General features: G+C 37.6%; 1 protein-coding gene across 1 annotated transcript in view; it reads right to left on the reverse strand.

Annotated features, from left to right (window-relative positions):
* The window catches only part of LOC124596603 (putative ankyrin repeat protein RF_0381), a 228,725-nt gene that overhangs the window by 154,554 nt on the left and 57,396 nt on the right, over nt 1-16,775 (reverse strand). The window contains exon 5 of the mRNA XM_047135813.1: nt 6,496-6,588. Within this exon, the coding sequence (XP_046991769.1) occupies nt 6,496-6,588 (93 nt within the window). The remainder of the gene's footprint in view (nt 1-6,495; nt 6,589-16,775) is intronic.

Genomic DNA, 16,775 nt, shown 5'->3' on the forward strand with positions numbered 1-16,775 from the left:
CATCAAAGAGGTAAGTTGGTTGTTCGTTTGGTCATTTCATTGACAACGTGCATTTGGGTTGGTTCCATCCCGTGCAGAGGCGTTGGTTGTGTTCCCTCTGCATGGTTGGGTCTGAGCCAGTGTCTCCAGGATGTCGTCGGTCCGAAGGTAGTCAGTTCAGTGGATGAAGGACCAGCATGGCAGTCGGGACACAGTTGCAGTGCAGTCGGGGACAGAGCCCCAGTGAGGTCCACACAGCCAGTACCAGTGGAGATGACCATTGGTTGGTCATTCGGTCGGTCGCCTCATCGACAATGTGTATTTTGGTCGGTTCCTTCCTGTGCAGAGATATCGATTGTGTTCCTTCTGCAGGGCTGGGTATGAGCCAGTGTCTCTGGGTTGTTGTCCTTCCGAAGGAAGTCAGTTCAGTTGGAGAAGGACGAGCAGATTGGTTGCAGCACCAATGAAATCAGGCACGGCGCCCCAGTGAGGTCCGCACAGCCAGTACCAGTGGGACGACCATTGGTTGGTCATTCAGTCAGTGGACTCATCGACAATGTGTATTTGGGTCGCTTCCTTCTTGTGCAGAGATGTCGGTTGTGTTCCCTCTGCATGGTTGGGTCTGAGCCAGTGTCACCAGGATGTCGTCCGTCCGAAGAAAGTCAGTGAGTGGGAGACGCCCCAGCAGTGCAATAGTGACAGAGCAGCAGTCATGGATGGACCAGCAGCCCAGTCAGTCGGTTGGCGTGGAGCACCAAGCAACCCCCCTCCCTGTCGAGTGGAGTCAGACTGGAGCCGCTGGTGGCGTGCATGCGCGGTTGGATTGTGAGGTGCTGCTGTGAGTGCTACAAAGTTCGTTGCTCGCCAATCTTGGTCATGAAAGTTGAGTCCTCATCTAACTTACTATTGAGCCTCAACAGTTTACGTTTATTCACTGTATGTCATCGTATTGAAATCTTGTTGTTGTTTTGCTGGTTGCGTGGAGCAGAACTGATTTGGTTGATTGGTCGGTCAGCTGTCGGTTGGTTGAGTTGCCTTCCAATTAAGAGATTGTTGGTCAGGCTGCCTGTCTTGCCTAAATGGGTGTTAGTGTTACAATTCCAGGCCAATCCTGGGAACTTCTGAGCACCGTTCAATGTGTGTTACATAGTAACTTCCCTGTCTGAGTTTTAGTTATATGGCTGATGTATGGGGTTCAGCCGAGTTTATATATATCCTGCGTTAATGTTCTTGACTTGCCCTTAAGGTATGACATTGTTGTTCTTATGGGGGCCTTCAGATGAACTTTAGATCAAATCTTTTGAGGGCTTAAGCCATTAAATTACTGTGTTGATGTGTGGCCTTCAGCTCAGTTTTCATACCTCTTAAATTAATGTTCTTGTCTTGCCCTTAAGGCACGTGATTGTGATGGTTTGTATGGGGCCTTCAGCCGAATTTGCTTCAATTGTTTTAAGATAAGGCCTTCTGCCGTTGGATTGAAACACTTCTCATTGCTTAATATACGGCCTCTAGCGGAGTTCCATTAAAATTAAAGTGCTAAGGCCTTCAGCCCGTTTAAATTGAAAATTTAGAAATTATTTTTGGGTGACACCTCCAGAAGAACCTTCTATGTCAGTTTCTTACTTAGGCCTTGGGTCTGGGATTTTGAGTGTGGCCTTCAGCCGATCTAAAGTTAATCAAAGGAGATCCATTACAACTTTGAGTATTTTGCATCCTTGTGTAATATTGTTTGCGGACAAATAAAGTTTGTATGTTGAGTGCAACTGACAGCAACCCCATTTTGGCCCCTTTCCACAACCTAACCCACTCTGGCCTGCTAGCTCAGGAGTTTCAGCAGGTTACCTAAAAACTATAATTAATACCTGAAGTAATCAGATCATGTGTGAAATTACTAGAATTTGGTGCAGCAGCACAGGCAATATGCAGCAAAAACCATCTTGGATACTAGATCTTAATATTAATTATGGTATAATAGAAGTGTTTGTATTCTGTGCAATCAGTATATGGAGATAACAATCTATCTGTGTCATGGTATAGCCTTTTATAACATTACCGAATTACAACATTTAACATAGTTGCCTGGAGTAATGCGTGTAGAAAGAATAAGCAAGATTTATATGTATAAAGTGCTTCAGGCTAGAATCTTAAGCAATTTGATGGGGTACAGTGAAATACTAGTTTTCCCAACAGATAATTTTGTCTGATCGCTAATGAGAGTTAAGTTCACCTTAGCATAAGGATCTATGACTGTGGAGTGTTTTTCAGTAGAATCAATTTTGCTTTGGATAAGGAGAGCAAGTGTAAATTTATTAGATAATGAAACAATAATGAAATAATAAAATAATGAACAATTTTAGGGTCTTAATGGTTAGGGAGCCTGTCTCTACAATAGGGATATTTTTTTGAGAATGCACTCCAGTAGTTAATAAGGTAAGAAAGGAAAGTAAAACAATGGAGCTGACAGACATGATTAATGCAAAAGATGACTGTATACAAACAAATGTGGTATAACTGGATTAATGATCTAACTTTTGAACTAGGCGACGTTGGGTACTGTGTATATTGTGCAATTCATGACACTGCAGCTAGGAATGAGAGCTTAACAGAAAAAGCAATATTTTTGTGAGGTACAAGTCATATAATGCTGCATCATTCGACCTATTGATTATCTGAAAACTTCTATTTTGCTGATTAAATGATAACTGCCTTGCTAGACTGATGTGAGTATTTCTGACAGGTCATCTATTTGGTAACATTTTGTGATGATTTAATTTTCTTGTTGAATGAGAGTACTACTCAAGTTGAGAGGAGAAGTAAGGCAATAATTTGGTACAACTTCCATCCCCTTAATTTTGAGTTGACTAGTAATTAAGTTATGTGATGGTGACAATATTCTTTTTTCATAATGTAATGATTAGTAAATTATTCTACTGACAATCTTGAGTTTTTGCTATTTTGCAAGTGGGAAAGAAGCAAAAGTCTTTCTAGTTGAACCAGTTTCAGACAGAGTTATGACCTAGAGTCATGTTTTGTAGTGTAATGTGCACTTGATTTTAAAATTTCTTCTAGTCCACACCTTTTGTACTATAGTCAATTTTAGTGACAATTATTGTGATGTTATGAGAACTGTGTAATGCATCTATTTATAAAGTAATGACTATCATTTTTAGTGTGAAACATTTTTCTTTGACTTAGTTAGAAGTAAAAGTAAGTGTACTATAGTAGGGTAATTTGTCTCATTTTTTCCTGTTCTGTGGTGGAGGAGAACCGCCTCCAAGGGAACTGATAGCAGTGCATTTTCTTACTAACTGCCAATTTTGACCTGTTAAAGGTGTGGACAACTTGGTGAGAAAATGTGTAAAAGCTCATTAAAAGTGTGAAAGTGCTTGTGAAAAATATTAAACATTGAACAAGTGAAATTTTCTGTCTAAAAATGAACTACAATGTGCAGTGTAATTTAACTTTTTGCAATTCATGAGGATTTATTTTTTTAAGCAAGACAGGACTTGTATATAGTGATATGTATCTTTGAATGTAATCTTTGTAAACCCTAAAAGGACATCACTTATGATGAAGATGCCTAAATTTTTATTAAGTATAACTTGCGGATATTTTGTGCCACCGTACACTACACTGTGTATAAATATTTTGTATGAGGATTTTCATATGGCCAGTTCATGTAAGTATAAATCTGAAAAAACATAAGTACTGCAGTTTTGAAATGATTTCTTATGTAATATTTTTTGTGCACAGATTTTTAACCCATCTTCTGGGGTCACTTGTAGTCACTGAATTGCCCAGTAGCTATTTGCAATATCTATCTGGTAAATCCAATGAGGGGGGTGATGTGATGAAGCAAGCTGGGGTCTTTTTACTTCCTCTCTTGGTTTGCCATCTGACTCCCTAAAATTCATTTTTTTTATTCTTGAATAGTTACTGTTACCATACATGGGTATAATCTCCATTTTCATAAAAGAGAAAGGTTGGCCCTCAGTTTTAAAGAATATAACACCAGATCTAATTTTGTGCTTTTATTTATATATGTAACTGATTTTCTAATTTATTTGGACTATTCCTAGTTTGTATCTTTTGTTATAGGGTGAAATCAGTAATTGTTTCATAACTCAAATTCTATCATTGAGTTATAAACAAGTATAAATTCTGTACTAATTATTAACATTTGGAAGACAAAACACTAGCATTCTTTAAGTATTTATTTGGCTCTATTTGAAAACATGTTAGCAAAGTCAGCCCTCAATTTATTCCAAAGTAATTACCAGTTTTGTCAAAAGTATTGTTTGCATGACTACATCTGTTAATTTCATGATTTAAACAAATAATTCAGCATAACCCTCGAGGTAGGAGAAACTGTTAAAAAGATGGAAATTTTTGATGTATTCAGTTAATTGGATGGGGTATGTTTTAATTGAAATTTCTGTAAATTAAACATTGAACAGTGTGTAGTTTCAGTGCCTGTTATTGTGATGATATATAGGGGCCCAATCTTTGGTCCATGGTCAAATTTTCAGACAATAAACCTGTATTGGTTAGAACAACAACAATGCATCAACTTAACTGTGAAAGTGTAACACAAATAGGCCTTGTGTTAAAACAATGACTGTGTTTGTTCAATTTATCTGAAAGACTGTGAACTGTGTGGTAAAGTTTTACTGCTCATAGTTGTTCAATGGTAAACTGTTGTAGCAGTATGCTGAAATATGCCTGCAAACTATTAATGAGGCTTATCAAAATTTGCCAATAGTTAACTGGCCTTATAACTGTGTAATATTGGGAGGAGGTTCTTGAACAGTGAAAGTAAAGAACTATGTAACGCAACTGTGCACTTGTCGGCTACATCATTTATAGTAGTCAGTGTTGAACTTCCACCCCCTGATTTTCAGCCAGTATAGCAACACAGTATGTCAACACTGAGGACAATGAACAAAGAAATAAAGCAGGCGAACATCACAGCCTTGTTGGCCAAAAGCTCAGTTTGTGACAGTCTTCTTGTCGTGCTTATCTGTGACTCAGCATCTCTGCTAAATTCTACAATTTTGTAATTTTTGTGTATTTTCTTGTACATGTACAACCAATCTGGAGGACTAATAGAAGGTTGCACTTTAATTGATGACTGATGAGTTTCCTGGAACTGACTAGACATGGCTGTAAAAAGTAAGGTGATTGCTTTTGGAATTTCGTATTTCATGCACTGCATTTCAGAAAGTGAGGATAAATGATCCTAATTTCATTTTAATAGTGGATAAAAGTGTTGCATAACTGGTTTAAGTTCTGAAATACAATGTGTGAACAATGCGGTGAATGGTGATTGCAATTTTTTTCATGAACATAGCAACTAAAGCAGAATAATTTCTCATGATAAAAGCCATTTTTATAAGTTGAAATTTGGTAAAATATCAGTGTTAAATAACTGTGTGTGAAGTATCTGAAGAATTGTACACTAATTACAGGTAATGGTAAAGTTTGGCAAATGCATGAAAATATCTTTATCTGATGTGTGTAAGCATCTGAACCAGCAATTTCAATAAACTGACAATACTTTAAAAACTTTTTCTGAGAACCAGGCAGAATGAATTGATAGCACTTTGAAAGCGTTTCCTGAAAACCTGATAGAACAGGCTAAAGGTCATGATGAGCAAATCAATGCCACATTAAAATCAGTTACAGAACAGCAGTCAAAGCAGACTGTGAATACACTTGATAAATTTTCTGAACAGTTCAGATCCCATCTCAATGAGCCAAAACAACAATTTGGTCAATTTAACAAAAATTACCTTAGGGGGAAAAAAGGACGGGTATACACTCGCACACACACACACACACACACATACACACATACACATACACATACCCGTCCTTTTTTCCCCCTAAGGTAAGTCTTTCCGCTCCCGGGATTGGAATGAATCCTCACCCTCTCCCTTAAAACCCATATCCTTTCATCTTTCCCTCTCCTTCCCTCTTTCTTGATGAGGCAACAGTTTGTTGCGAAAGCTTGAATTTTGTGTGTATGTTTGTGTTTGTTTGTGTGTCTATCGATGTGCCAGCGCTTTCATTTGGTAAGTCACATCATCTTTGTTTTTAGATATATTTTTCCCATGTGGAATGTTTCCCTCTATTAATTCACATTAATAATGAACTATGATATATAAAATACGTGGATCCAAAAGTCAAGAGTTCCAATACTTCCATACATGAGATTAATTCATTCACAACTCTGTGGAAAAGGTGGCCAGTAAGTACAGAGGGGAATGGAGACAATAGGAATAAACTGAGTAAGAAGTTGATGGTGTCAACAGAGACTAGAACAAGTTCAGTAGAGAAACAGCTAAACAGAAAATTCAAGTTCTAATTTAGCTATAGAAAAAGTAGTCCTTTTTTTATTACAAAACATTCTGACATCAGTTCAGTTACTGTATCAATAATTGTTATATACATTGTATAAGAACAATAGTACCATACTGCTTTGAAAGACAAAAATGTATGATTAACTGAATTTACCTTTCGACAGCTGGCGGCCAAGTGGAGAGCTGTCACACCACAGTTATCCACTGCATTTCGATCAGCACCAGCCTTCAGCAAAAGGTCCAGTGACTACAAATGGATACTTTGACAGATCACTCAGGATAAAGCATTCTTGTACATAAGTGATAGATTTAAACAAGAGATACACCTAAATTTATGGATGTGGAACAAACTGTGCTATAATTGATAATTACTGATGTTCATGAACCATATTTAACAAAACTGGATGCGTATTTTAAATATTGATATGATTCTTGGATGGAATACAACTAATTTAAAGAGTAAAGATAGTTACTCAGTGTAGATCTGAAGTGCTGAACTGCCAGCTGCTGTATGAACAAGACTCAAAACATAGTTGAGCTCTCAGACAATGTTCCTACTTGGAGCTAACTGACAGCATGGAGTGGGCAGAGGGGTACATCCATACATCCCCTTAATCTTAAAATCACTCTCCATGAACCAGCTATAAAGGAGCACCCCCCCCCCCCTTTTCACCACAGATTCACTCATCTAAACATCTTAACCAAATCCTGCACCAGAATACCAACCATTTAGCACCATGTATGGAAATGATCATCATTCCTATAATATTCTCTCCATCCCCTGCCACCCAAAGTTGTATTCTGCTACCCAACCAATCTCTAAAATATCCTCATGGGTTACATCCCTGTGGAACATCTAAGAAAAAGATTTGTCCTGTTCACCGTCCAGCAAATCCTATTCCAATTTTGACACAGGTGTATCTTACACTATCAGAGGCAGCGCTACCTGTGAAAACAGTCACAACATTTATGAACTCTGCTGTAGCTTTTGAGCAGCTTTATAAAAAGGCATCACCACCAACCAGCCATCTAATTGAAAGAATGGATACGAGCAGATTGTGCCAAAAGCAAAGTTCACCATTCAGTGGCAGAGTGTGCTGCTGAGTATAACATGCTCAGTATCCACAGCTATTTCACAGTGCACACCATCTGGATCTTTGGTCCTCACTCCCAACCTCTCCCATATACCAGCTTCTCCACATTACATAGATGGGATTACCTTTGAAACATTCCTTTGAACCTGTAATACTCCTGTCCCAGTCTTGACTAGCCCGTCCCACAACCAACTCCATGTCTGTCCCCATGGTTCCCATTTCACCCTATTAATCTACACTGACACCTTTCTTTCTACAATCCCTGTCTTCCAAGTTCTGTATCTCCCTCCCCTACCTCCTCACTAACCAGTCCTCCACTTCATCATATGATTCACTCATGTAGTGCCAGAGTGAGCTAGATCAGCAGTGCCACATTTCTATCACATCCCTTGCAGTCTTTGCATTCCGGCCATTAGCTCCTCTTTCTTCCACTGTTCCCTCCACAGTGCTGCCACCTTTCTACACTTACCTTCTCCATCCAACAAAACCCTAACCTCCAACAATTCGGCTGCAGCACCAAATGACGTAGTCAGCTAGGGCAATATGTATGTGTTTATGTATGTATGTCTGTGTGTGTGTGTGTGTGTGTGTGTGTGTGTATGTGTGTGTGTGTTTTGTATCATTTTGTTTCCAAAGAAGGAAATCATAAATATCTTGTGCAATACTTATTTTAGCCCTACACATCTCCAGAAATGAAATACAACTCTGGAATTTTATAATGTGCATTAATATCTTCAGCCAAAAATATTGATTTCTTATGACAAAACATTAATCCTTCAATTAAATGACAACACAAGAAAATGTAAAAAGCAATTATAGTCTATAAAAATGAGCATATTATTAATGATCAAAAAATGAAAGATTGATAAAATTTAAGCATTTAGTCAGTAATTTGCAAGTAAAAAAAGATAAATACTCTACCAATTAAAAATTATAATAACTCACTAATTATAAGGAAACTGAAGCAATGGATATCGACAGGAAATATTAATTTAATTACAAAATTAAGAAACAATAAATTCTAACACACACTGCTTACCTACAATGGAATAAAAGCTAACATATACACAATGTTCTACCAAGAAAAAAAAGTGTATTTTTGACATTATGATACAAGCAGGAATAGTGAAAACATATAACACAACATACATAATTATTTAAATGACACTAAAGCAATCTCTAAGGTAAAACATTTGCCAATACCTACTGTATAATTTTGGTGCAACGCATTTGGAAAACATTAACTGACACTGAGCTGTGTTCATGAATCTCATAGAAAAGAAAACATGTTCTCTTAACAACAGTAAGACAATTAAATTTACAGATATGATGGAGAACAGACACAGAACTGAGAAACTAAACTGAGTGAATTATACTTCCTTTCAAACCAAATGAAAATGATTTTAACAGATTCTGATTTGTGGACTGTAATCGAGCGTCTCATGATGGAAGCTGGCAAAGATGCATCATTTGCTGATAAAGAGACATGTATCAGTATATTATGTCAAGGTAAGGCACAAACAAAAATTTTACTCTCCAATTGTAATGAACAGTAATAGCATATACTAATATTTGACAAATCCAAAAACACTACAGGAAGACCTTAGAAAACAGTATTCCCCAAAGGACAGCATATTTCGCACTACATAACTGAGATGGAAATTATATTCACTAAAACTGAATAATCCTGAACCTATGGGAAACTATCTAGGACTGATAAACAAAACTGTAGCATATCTAGTGAACATTGCTTACAAAACTGAAGATGGAGCTCGTAACAGAATTGCTGAACACTTTTTATTTTCAATAAGTATCAACGTAGCCAATGCACTATAATTTAAAGTTAAGAATATTAAAATTCATTATTATAATCATACTTATTGCTGTACATAATCATTCAAATGTTAAAACTGACAGAGAAATGCTTTTATCTGTTGTTGTTGTTGTTGTGCTCTTCAGTCCAGAGACTGGTTTGATGCAGCTCTCCTTGCTACTCTATACTGAGCAAGCCTCATCATCTCTGAATATCTACTGAAAACTACATCCGTCTGAATATGCTTACTGTTTTCGTCTCTTGGTCTCCCTCTATGATTTTTACTCTCCACACATCCCTCCAGTACTAAACTGGTGATCCCTTGATGTCCTCAGAATGTATCCTAAAAACTGATACCTTCTTCTAGTCGTATTGTGCCAAAAATTCCTCTTCTCTTCAAATCTATTCAGTACCTCCTCATTAGTCATGTGATCAACCCATTTAATCTTCAGCAATTCAAAACCTTCTAATCTCTTCTTGTCTAAACTAGTCATCATCCATATTTCATTTCCATACATAGAGTAGTCTCCATACAAATACTTTCAGAAAAGACTTCCTGACACTTAAATCTATATTTGATGTTAGCAAATTTCTCTTCTTCAGAAATGCTTTCCTTGCCATGGCCTGTCTACATTTTATGTCCTCTCTAATTCAACCATCATCAGTTATTTTGCTTCCCAAATAGCAGAACCATTTACTTCTGTAAGTGTCTCATTTCCTAATGTAATTCCCTCAGCATTATCTGATTTTATTCCACTACATCCCATTGTCCTTGTTTTGCTTTTGATGATATTCATCTTATATGCTCCTTTCGAGATACTGTCCATTACGTTCAGCTGCAAAAATTGCAGAAATTGCCAAACCTCAAAGTTTTTATTTCTTCTCCCTGGACTTTCATTCCTATTCCAAATTTTTCTTTTGGTCTTTTACTGCTTGCTCAATATACAGCTTGAATAACATCGGAGATTGGCTACAACCCTGTCTCACTCCCTTCCCAACCGCTGCTTCCCTTTCATGCCCCTCGACTCTTATAACTGCCATCTGGTTTCTGTACAAATTGTAAATGGCTTTTTACTCCCTGTATTTTACCCCTGCCACCTTCATAATTTGAAACAGAGTATTCCAGTCAACATTGTCAAATGCTTTCTCTAAGTCCACAAATGCTAGAAATGTAGGTTTGCCTTTCCTTAACTTCCTGTTTGTATTTCTTTTTGCCTACTTCATTTACTGCATTTTTATATTTTCTCCTTTCATCAGTTAAATTCAATATCTCTTCTGTTACCCATGGGTTTCTACTAGCTCTCATCTTTTTACCTACTTGACCCTCTGCTGCCTTCACTATTGCATCTCTCAAAGCTACCCATTCTTCTTCTACTGTATTTCTTTCCTCTGTTCTTGTCAATTGTTCCCTAATGCTCTCTTTGAAACTCTCTTCAGCCTCTGGTTCTTTCAATTCATCCAGGTCCATTTCCTTAAAATCCTACCTTTTTGCAGTTTCTTCAGTTTTAGTCTACAGTTCATAACCAATAAATTGTAGTTGGGAGTCCACATCTGTCCCTGGAAATGTCTTAAAGTTTGAAACCTGTCTTACCATTATATAATCTATCTGAAGCTTTCCAGTGTCTCCAGGCCTCTTCCAAGTTTACAACCTTCTTTCATTATTCTTGAATCAAGTGTTAGCTATGATCAAGTTACGCTCTGTGCAAAATTCTACCAAGGGGTTTCCTCTTTCATTCCTTACCCTCAGTCCATATTTACCTACTACTTTCTCTTCTCTACCTTTTACTACTATTGAATTCCAGTCCCCCATGACTATTAAATTTTCATCTCACTTAACTATCTGAATAATTTCTTTTTCACATCAGTCTCTTCATCATCTGTGGAGCTAGTTGGCAAATAAACTTGTACTACTGTGGCAGGTGTGGGCTTTGTGTCTATCTTGGCTACAATAATGCATTTACTATGCTGTGCATAGTAGCTTATGCATGTTCCTATCTTTTTATTCATTATTAAACGTACTCCTGCATTACCCTTATTTGATTTTATATTTATATCCCTGTATTCACCTGACCACAAGTCTTGTTCCTCCTGCCACCGAACTTTACTGATTCCCACTGTGTCTAACTTTAACCTACACATTTCCCTTTTAAAATTTTCTAACCCACATGCCCGATTAAGGGAGCTGATTTTGACATTCCGAACCGTAGAACACCAGTTTTGTTTCTGCTGATAATGACGTCCTCCTGAGTAGTCCCTGCCTGGAGGTCCAATGGGTGACTATTTTACCTCTGGGATATTTTACCCAAGAGGATTCCATCATCATTTACCCATATAGTAAAGCTGCATGTCCTTGGGAAAAATTATGGCAGTAGTTTCAACTTGTTTTCAGCCGTTCGCAATACCAGCACAGCAAGGCCATTTTGGTTGCTGTTACAAGGCCAGATCAGTCCATCATCCAGACTGTTGCCCCTGTAGCTATTGAAAAGGTTGTTGCCTCTCTTCAGGAGCCACACATTTGTCTAGCCTCTCAATAAATACCCCTCCATTTTAGTTGCACCTACAGTAACGCTATCTTAATTGCTGAGGCACACAAGCCTGCCCACCTACAGCAAGGTACATGGTTTATGGGGGGGTTATTATCTATGAAATGTATATATTAATTGGCTGTATCTCTTTGGTTACAAAAATGGATTATATCAACTTTACATATATGTCATTGTATGTAAACTTTGTATATCTTCATAGTTTTTGATGCGCAAAACTATAGACCTATATCTCTTACGTCGATCTCTTGTAGAATTTTAGAACATGTTTTTTGCTCGCGTATCATGTCATTTCTGGAAACCCAGAATCTACTATGTAGGAATCAACATGGATTCCGGAAACAGCGATCGTGTGAGACCCAACTCGCCTTATTTGTTCATGAGACCCAGAAAATATTAGATACAGGCTCCCAGGTAGATGCTATTTTTCTTGACTTCCGGAAGGCGTTCGATACAGTTCCGCACTGTCGCCTGATAAACAAAGTAAGAGCCTACGGAATATCAGACCAGCTGTGTGGCTGGATTGAAGAGTTTTTAGCAAACAGAACACAGCATGTTGTTATCAATGGAGAGACGTCTACAGACGTTAAAGTAACCTCTGGCGTGCCACAGGGGAGTGTTATGGGACCATTGCTTTTCACAATATATATAAATGACTTAGTAGATAGTGTCGGAAGTTCCATGCGGCTTTTCGCGGATGATGCTGTAGTATACAGAGAAGTTGCTGCATTAGAAAATTGTAGCGAAATGCAGGAAGATCTGCAGCGGATAGGCACTTGGTGCAGGGAGTGGCAACTGACCCTTAACATAGACAAATGTAATGTATTGCGAATACATAGAAAGAAGGATCCTTTATTGTATGATTATATGATAGCGGAACAAACACTGGTAGCAGTTACTTCTGTAAAATATCTGGGAGTATGCGTACGGAACGATTTGAAGTGGAATGATCATATAAAACTAATTGTTGGTAAGGCGGGTACCAGGTTGAGATTCATTGGGAGAGTGCTTAGAAAATGTAGTCCATCAACAAAGGAGGTGGCTTACAAAACACTCGTTCGACCTATACTTGAGTATTGCTCATCAGTGTGGGATCCGTACCAGGTCGGGTTGACGGAGGAGATAGAGAAGATCCAAAGAAGAGCGGCGCGTTTCGTCACTGGGTTATTTGGTAACCGTGATAGCGTTACGGAGATGTTTAACAAACTCAAGTGGCAGACTCTGCAAGAGAGGCGCTCTGCATCGCGGTGTAGCTTGCTCGCCAGGTTTCGAGAGGGTGCGTTTCTGGATGAGGTATCGAATATATTGCTTCCCCCTACTTATACTTCCCGAGGAGATCACGAATGTAAAATTAGAGAGATTAGAGCGCGCACGGAGGCTTTCAGACAGTCGTTCTTCCCGCGAACCATACGCGACTGGAACAGGAAAGGGAGGTAATGACAGTGGCACGTAAAGTGCCCTCCGCCACACACCGTTGGGTGGCTTGCGGAGTATCAATGTAGATGTAGATGTAGTCAACAAATAGTTGCAGTGATGCTTTAAGCTGCTTTCATTCTGTCTGGTGTGGTTGCTCTCTGGAGCTAGAATGTTTAGTCTATGAACTGAAAATATTATAAAGCTACAGTGTGTGTTACCTAATGTTAAAACGAATTGAATGTTCATTAAAAAGTTGATGTGAAGTAGGTAACCTCCATCATAATATTATTTCAATGTAGATATTGTCAAGTTATAACCTAACTATATATCACAGGAAGGAGAATCTACCATCCAGACAAACAGCCAAATAACAATTTCAACATAAATGAGCATAAATTTAAGAAGAAATAATAAACTTTGATTATTCTGCCTGCATTTGTTCATATCAATATGTATTTATTGTGCAAATGCATAAACATCAGTAGTTCAAGAAGGGATTGAGTAATTGCAGCTTTGTGTAAGTGTGCTACAATTAAAAGGTGTCTGCTTGCTGAAGATGCTAGATGTTATAAATATAATGAAGATAAACATTCTCTAAAGTTCTTGAAAGCTAATACAGGTAATCAAAGGTACCAAAAAAAACAACACCTACAGAACAAAGTGTCAAAGGACAGGAACAAACAAACAAAGAGTCAACACAAAAAGATACTTTTGTTATTCACAATTGTCACAAAGTTGGTCACATATCCATAAATTGTCCTAGAAAGAAAAAATTTAAATAAGAGCAAAAGGAACAAGGTGCTGTTAGTATGAGTGCTTCCTGTGGCATAGTCACAGTGATAACTGGATAGTTGACTGTAGGGCATCTCACCACATGGTCCTAAATAAAATTTATTTTTCAGTTGTTTGTAAAAGTATTTTAGCGAAGTTCATAACTTGCTAATGGCAGAAAAACATAAGCCAAGGGGAAAGGTACAGTTAAGGACACTGTTATTTAAACATGAAAATTTGGCCACAGCCTAATACATGTTGAGAAATAAAGAAATTAACACAACATCATTATACTTACGATGTCATCAAACGATGCATGTCAGTAAGAGTACAATCAATAAAACAGAAAAGGAAGCAGTCCTGGGATTAGATGTGTAAAAGGTGAAATAAAACTACTTGATGATTTTCTGAAAAGTAATTTTTCCTCATATCTACGTGATTATGTAGCTCTCAATTCGTTCGAGCAATCAATCATTCATGATAGGAAATACAGTCATAGCTCAGTCACTCAAAATGATTCTGAAATTTTACTTGTTAGAATGAAATCAGGCGATGATTCTTCTTCTCTGCAGGCTCGTGCTTTGCGGCAGTCTGCTAATCTGTACAAATAAAATGCCTCGTAATTTTGGGAGCGTTGTATAATCAGTCGGGAAACCTCAGATCAAGCGGATATTTGGCTTTGATGAAGTTTAACCTTCCGAAGAAGCAATGGAGCTCTTGGATTATTAAGTGCAGGTTCGTATCCAGTCTTTCGGAAGTCCCTTCTGATTAACAACTACGCAATATATCGATAAATATCATTAATTCTCAAATTTAAAATACACACCATTTACTTGAAGGAGCCATCTATATATATTTCCATTTAATCGTACAGTTCATATCAGTTATCTTCTGTAATAAATCTCAATAATCAGATTACAGTTCTTCCAAACCAAGCACAGGCTAATCGGCACGAAGACAATCTCAGAAGCTCTCCTTTTTTTTTTCCTAACAACCACCAGAGAGAGTACTACAAAGAATACTTATGAGCTCATGGCATAGGTATTGTATGAGCTACTTTTCGCATGGATTCTGCGAGTATGAAGATAGAAAATTTGTAAACGTCATTCAAGGGTAGAATTGTATCAGAATAATTCATCGAATATAAAGAGATATTACAATTGCCCCTCGCAGCGAGCAAAGTTAATGATAATACACTTTGCGAGCTAACAGAAAAAATTTGTTGGGTTGTTTATTCAAAAGAGGAATATTTTGAATTAGTAGAATTTTACTGTAGAGAGTATGGGTAACATGTTAAGACAATAAGTTACGGGAATACCTAAGCTGTAGCTTTTACATGTACCGGGGTATACCCGCATCCCGAGTACATAACCAGGGAAGATGTAGATTGTTGCAATTACGAAAAAAGGTCTACCCATTTGGGAACTGGCCTTCACAGGGAAACCCTGGAAAACCTGGAAGAATAGACCCCAGCTCAGGTATTAAAGAGGATAGGAAAGCCTAAATCCAGTAATTTTGAAATATATAGAAGCTATATAGATTAGATCGAAGGAAAAGTGCCTCATAGCCAAAAAAAAAATTTTACAATATTGCTCAAAAAAATTTTTTCAAAATTCTTCTTTCGACGATGTAGCCGGCGATCTCGCTGTGAAGTCGATGGAACAGGAACACTGGGTACGGACACCGGGTAGGCGACGTACAGCGTTTGGTGGACGCGGCACGGAGGACAGGCGATGGCTTATGGTACAGGATAGAAGCTGGTAACGTGCCGTAGAAACAGGAAGATGATCTCAGGAACAGATGGTCAGGTACGTGAACATGAAACAGGTTTAAAGTGGAATAAGAAAAGGTTCTGACTGAATAAATCCCTGGAAGAGAGTGGATTAAGGCAACGAAGTCCATATTTCATCGTTGAACTCAAAATCGGAGTGGATCCCTACATTCTTCCATCTGTACTAGACTGGAACATCCATCAGTCCTGACAATCGCGATTTTTTTTTTTTTTTTTTTTTTAATAGTCCTCAATACCAAAGTTGTTTTGCATTACAACTGTTGATTGTCCACAACATTGCCAAATAGACTGTGGGCATTTAAATTTTGTTGTAGATCATATCGAATGTATTCCTCTCAAAAAAAATTTTTAATCAAATCTTCGTTTTGTTATAGTGCAGGTGGAAGTAGAGCACTGAATCTGTCCGAGGTTTGCTTTCAATTACGAAATTAAGGATAAAATTTAAGTTTACACCTGATGAAAAATTTTAAACATAGGTATATGACACTGATTCCACAAAAGGAATAATTTGAAAAATTTTCATTATTCTTATAATTAATTGATTTATAGATCCACTTGCAAATAAATATCATTAATGATGACGTATGTTCATTTAACAAATCATCCAATCGCAGAATCTTCTTCATCCTCTCATGAACATTTATGGAAATATATTTCAACAATTATGTCCATAACATGAAACACACAAACTGCCATTCTTAAAATGTTAGTTAAAATTCTTAAATTAATTCTCCTGGTAAAGAAGGCATAATTAAAAAATCTAAAAATTATAATAATTTTTTCTCGCGCAACCAGAGAGTTTCTTCAATTGTTTGCAACAGTGACATTATCGACTGTTGCTTCATTTCACAGTTCATTTGTTTTCTTGCGCGAACAGCGCACATCATACACACAGCGTATTTACCTACATATCCCACACTGTTCAAGTTTCACACGCAATTCTCACATAAGTGCCGTGTCTTGAGGAAATGTAGATGCACTTTCATTATATATCACTGTGGCTTC

The sequence above is a fragment of the Schistocerca americana genome, chromosome 1, assembly GCF_021461395.2.
Source record: "Schistocerca americana isolate TAMUIC-IGC-003095 chromosome 1, iqSchAmer2.1, whole genome shotgun sequence".
NCBI lineage: Eukaryota > Metazoa > Arthropoda > Insecta > Orthoptera > Acrididae > Schistocerca > Schistocerca americana.